Raw genomic sequence first — 3,978 nt, 5'->3', positions numbered from 1 at the left:
TCCCGCTCCGCCCCGGCTTCCCCAGGTCCGCCTCGTCCTTTTCCCCCTTCACTTACTTTTAGGCAAACTCCCAGTTTTATTTACTACACTATTTTGTTATTGCTTCACCCTCCTCCCCAATCTTTTGTGTTTATTTTTTCAATAGGTTCATTATTTGCAAGCTTTTTTTTCCTCATATTGATGAAAACCGAATCCGTGCTATTCAGGCCTCGCTAAGCTCACTCAGGGAGTTGGCACCCGCGAGCGATACATCCTCAACGCGCCCGTTCATCCTAAACGCGCCCGTGCCTAGCTCTTTTAAGCAGTTGTTGCTTCCACATGGTACAGCGGACACACAGCAAAGCCTGGGGGTTCAGTCCATGGGAAAGATCTGCCAGGGCAGTAGCTGGCTCTCAAGGGAGGTTTTACTCAAGGAGCTTGGGCGAATAATCAGATCTTGGCTTGAACTATCATGAGAATCTGAATAACAAGTCAAAGACAAATCTCATTTTTATCTTAAATAGAGAGGTGAGATGCAAAGAGGAGTTGAACACCAGTGAATTGTTGGGGTTTTTTTTACCGTCTCTTTTCATATTTGAAAAGTTTGAAAGACTCTGGAAAACTTTGTTCAAAAGTTTTTGAAATAAGCTCACCTTTTTCTTCAGGCAATGCTTTTGAGGAAAAGACATCTATTCTCAGGAAAAAACACCACCTCTTGCCCAGGAAAGGAGACCAAATTTGCCTAACACAGAACTAGACCCCTGTTGTCATCATATCTCAGCGTGAGGAAGAAACCTGAAGCAATACATTTATTTTGCCACTGTTCTGGTTCTTCTGAGATACTCTCAGCACCCCGAAACAGCTCCATGATCAGCTCGGTGCTCCTGTTCCACCAGAAGTTACTGATATAGCTGAAGATGACTGACAGCAAAATATCTGTGGTTTCCTCATGCAAAATACTTTTTTTATCAGCTCGCTTAGGTTTTTGGAGAGGTGTCAAGTCTCCCTCTGCCTTCATAGATCTTGGCAGTGCTCTAGAGGTGGGGGGAAAGGAGAAAATGCTCAGATTTCTGTAATTTTTTCTTGAAGATGAAGTTATGTACTAAAAAAGGGAAGGCTTTAGTACAACCTTAATTAAAAACGTTGACCACTGTGCTACTGAATAGATGCAGGAGCTATCATTGCTGCTAATTAGTGATGAACTCTGGTTTTTAAATAGAGGAAAGGTGTCTTTCCACAAGAGGTTTTCAGGCTAGGTTGTTCATACCTATTGAACAACAACAACAAAAAAATCCTGGCAAAAGAATCTTCAGTGTCTGCTGGTGAAACTACGGTAAAAAATGACATTCTACAATGTGATAATAAAAATCTTAAAGTATGTTATCTACTATAAATCAGTCAAATGATGACAAAATTGGGGCAAATAATCTTTAACGACAATTTCTGTCCATGAGTATTTTTTTCTATTTAACTACACAGGAACATGAACAAGTGATCATAGTGAAGAGGTGATGTCTATTCTGTCTCCTGTACCTCAGTGTACTGTGCTTAGTAATCACCTTAACCAAAATACTATTTCCTTCCCGTAACTTTATTCTAATCAGTTATTTTTTCCTTTCTCTTCTCTTTCTTATATGTCTGTTAAATGTTTCAGTGGTCCTATGAATAACAGAAGAATATACCATATCACAGAAGACTGTACCGTGTTCCATAACCACCAGGAAAAAAAAAAAAAAAGGGGAGGGGGAAATATTTAATTTGAAAGTCAAATTTCTCATGTGCCATCTCCCTTGAGATACTGTGGAAACAGCCTAATGATTTCTTCTGAAACTTGTTGCAGATGATTGCCTTGGTTATGGATTCCTTCACTGATACCGATATCTTCAAAGACCTCTTGGAAGCTTGTAGCCAGCGGCAAGTTAAAGCATATATCCTTCTAGATCAGTCTTCATTTTCCCACTTTCTAAAAATGTGCAAGGATCTGGGAGTTGACCTTGAACAGGAAAAAGTAAGCCTTGTCATATTTACAGGGATAGAGAGTTGATCCTCTTATGACCGTAATCTTTGAGCTATCAAAAGAAGAAACTATTCTGCCTGCTGCCACAACTGAAAATAGCGTTTATGTAGCTCTAGGTCTTTCTTGGAAGATTTAACCATTCTTGCATAACAAGGCAATTAACAGAAAAACTGAAGTCTTTATAAGTGGATGTTACAGGTGCTTTCTGAGCATAAATACTAATTGAATATTGAAGGAAATGCAGGAGTGTCCAGTTCCTAAAGCGTGACTGGAGTTGCTCATGCTTGCCGAGACTTTGAAGGCTGATGGAGGAGCAGGTTCTCAGGCATCCGTGAAGTTTGGGTCCCTCCAAGATTAGGTGATGGGAATTTTTACAATCACATTCTGCACAATCAGTTCATGGGTTTGCCCCCTAATGCCACCTCTTTGCCTACTAAAACACGACAAAATGATCGTTTGGTTCCTAGAGGGTGACTCTTGTGCCACTGTGCAGCAACCTTTGCTAGTTCGTCAGTGATCGTTATTGTTGTGTGTTACTCTCTTAAATGCAATCATTTAGCTTTGAAATCCACGTAATGTTTGCCATATCTTTAACAGTTGATGAGAATTAGAAATATCACGGGGAACACATACTACACGAGGTCAGGTGCCAAAATTGTTGGAAAAGTCCGTGAAAAGTTCATGCTAATTGATGGCATCAGAGTGACCACAGGCTCCTACAGGCAAGTGCCAATTTCTTCCTGTTGCTTAACATGATTTCTTTACATGAAAAAACAGCCATGTTGCAAAACTGCTTTCCTTATCAGAGCTTACGTCTAACATTTACCCTAAAAAGAGCATGCTGCTCATCGTTTGGATTATAAGAATGATTTAACTGAAGGTGATGACAGGGAATTTTCAGTTAATACTTTGTTTGCTATTTATTTGGAATTAACTCAGAATTTTCTCATTCTTCCTTTACTAGTTTTACATGGACAGATGGGAAGCTGAACAGCAGTAATATTTTGATCCTGTCAGGCCCTGCAGTTGCACACTTTGACCTGGAATTTCGGATTCTTTATGCACGGTCAAAGCCTATCAACCTCAAAGAGTTCTCCAGCTGCAAGAAGAGTAAGGTGTTGGACCAGCTGGTCAGGATAACAGTGGCTTCCAGAGACTCAAGCAGGGAAAACTTCCTGAGAATGGAGTTTTTGTATCTTAGAGCATTTGTAGGAAATCTAAAAAGAAAGCGAAGCTGGCTGCATGCCTCAAGGGAGGCAGTCTATCTGTCAAATAATGCAATGCATACCTCTCCTCCACTGACTAAGAGGAATGGCTCTGTAGTTATGAGGCCACACTGGATCATAGAGAGATGAACCACATGTTCACTTGGAGCGAGAACCAGAACCTCAGGAACCACGTCCAGCTGTCCGTGTTTAGTGCTGTCTTATAGTATGTTTGTGAGAGCAGCTGGGAAGCAAACCTCAAACTGAGAGACAGTGATACTGAAACTGTGGTTTTGTTTGACGACCACTATAATGCAGATCAACAGATACAATTATGGTATTGTCCTAGGCTCAGATGTGTTTTTAAAAAGAAAAAAACTTTTAACACCTGTAAAGCCATTATTGACTTCTAGTATTCTGTCAGATTTTCATTTTTTAACCTATCCTTACATGTTTTAGGCTGACAGGTTAGCAGAATCTCAGCTCAGTAGCTCAAACCGTTTTTTAAGGAGTTTAGGTATAGAAAATAATATTGCTTGAAAGTCTTCCAAAGATGAGTAACAAGACTGCTGTATGCCTCTGAAATCAGTCTAAGCTTAGTCTTGCGTTGCACAAACTCTCCACAAACTGTTTCATGACACAGAACTGGACTAACCATAATCTAGAAACTAGTAGATCAGTACCATGCTACTAGTCCTAAAATGAGATTTTCTTTACACGAAGCTGTGCTGCTAGGCAGAATGAGGAAACATGTCAGGTGAAGAAGGCTTTTGCAAT

The 3,978-nt window shown here is 40.2% G+C and overlaps 1 protein-coding gene across 1 annotated transcript; it reads left to right on the top strand.

Annotated features, from left to right (window-relative positions):
- The first annotated feature begins 1,897 nt into the window (after positions 1-1,897).
- LOC104156970 (protein FAM83D-like) lies at positions 1,898-3,592 on the top strand. Its single transcript, XM_009698785.1, has 3 exons — positions 1,898-1,987; positions 2,594-2,718; positions 2,961-3,592. The coding sequence occupies exons 1-3, from the start codon at positions 1,949-1,951 to the stop codon at positions 3,349-3,351; spliced, it is 555 nt and encodes a 184-aa protein (XP_009697087.1). The 5' UTR covers positions 1,898-1,948; the 3' UTR covers positions 3,352-3,592.
- Positions 3,593-3,978: the final 386 nt, after the last annotated feature.

This window comes from Cariama cristata, unplaced genomic scaffold (genome assembly GCF_000690535.1).
Source record: "Cariama cristata isolate BGI_N322 unplaced genomic scaffold, ASM69053v1 Scaffold30374, whole genome shotgun sequence".
In the NCBI taxonomy this organism is placed as follows: domain Eukaryota; kingdom Metazoa; phylum Chordata; class Aves; order Cariamiformes; family Cariamidae; genus Cariama; species Cariama cristata.
This window is presented reverse-complemented; position numbering and strand designations above follow the sequence as displayed.

Bases quoted from the DNA above. Each gene is read 5' to 3' on its own strand.
- LOC104156970 (XM_009698785.1), top strand. From the start codon at position 1,949: ATGTGCAAGGATCTGGGAGTTGACCTTGAACAGGAAAAA. The intron at 1,988-2,593 runs GTAAGCCTTGTC...TATCTTTAACAG, and splicing joins TTGACCTTGAACAGGAAAAA to TTGATGAGAATTAGAAATAT. The intron at 2,719-2,960 runs GCAAGTGCCAAT...TTCCTTTACTAG, and splicing joins GTGACCACAGGCTCCTACAG to TTTTACATGGACAGATGGGA.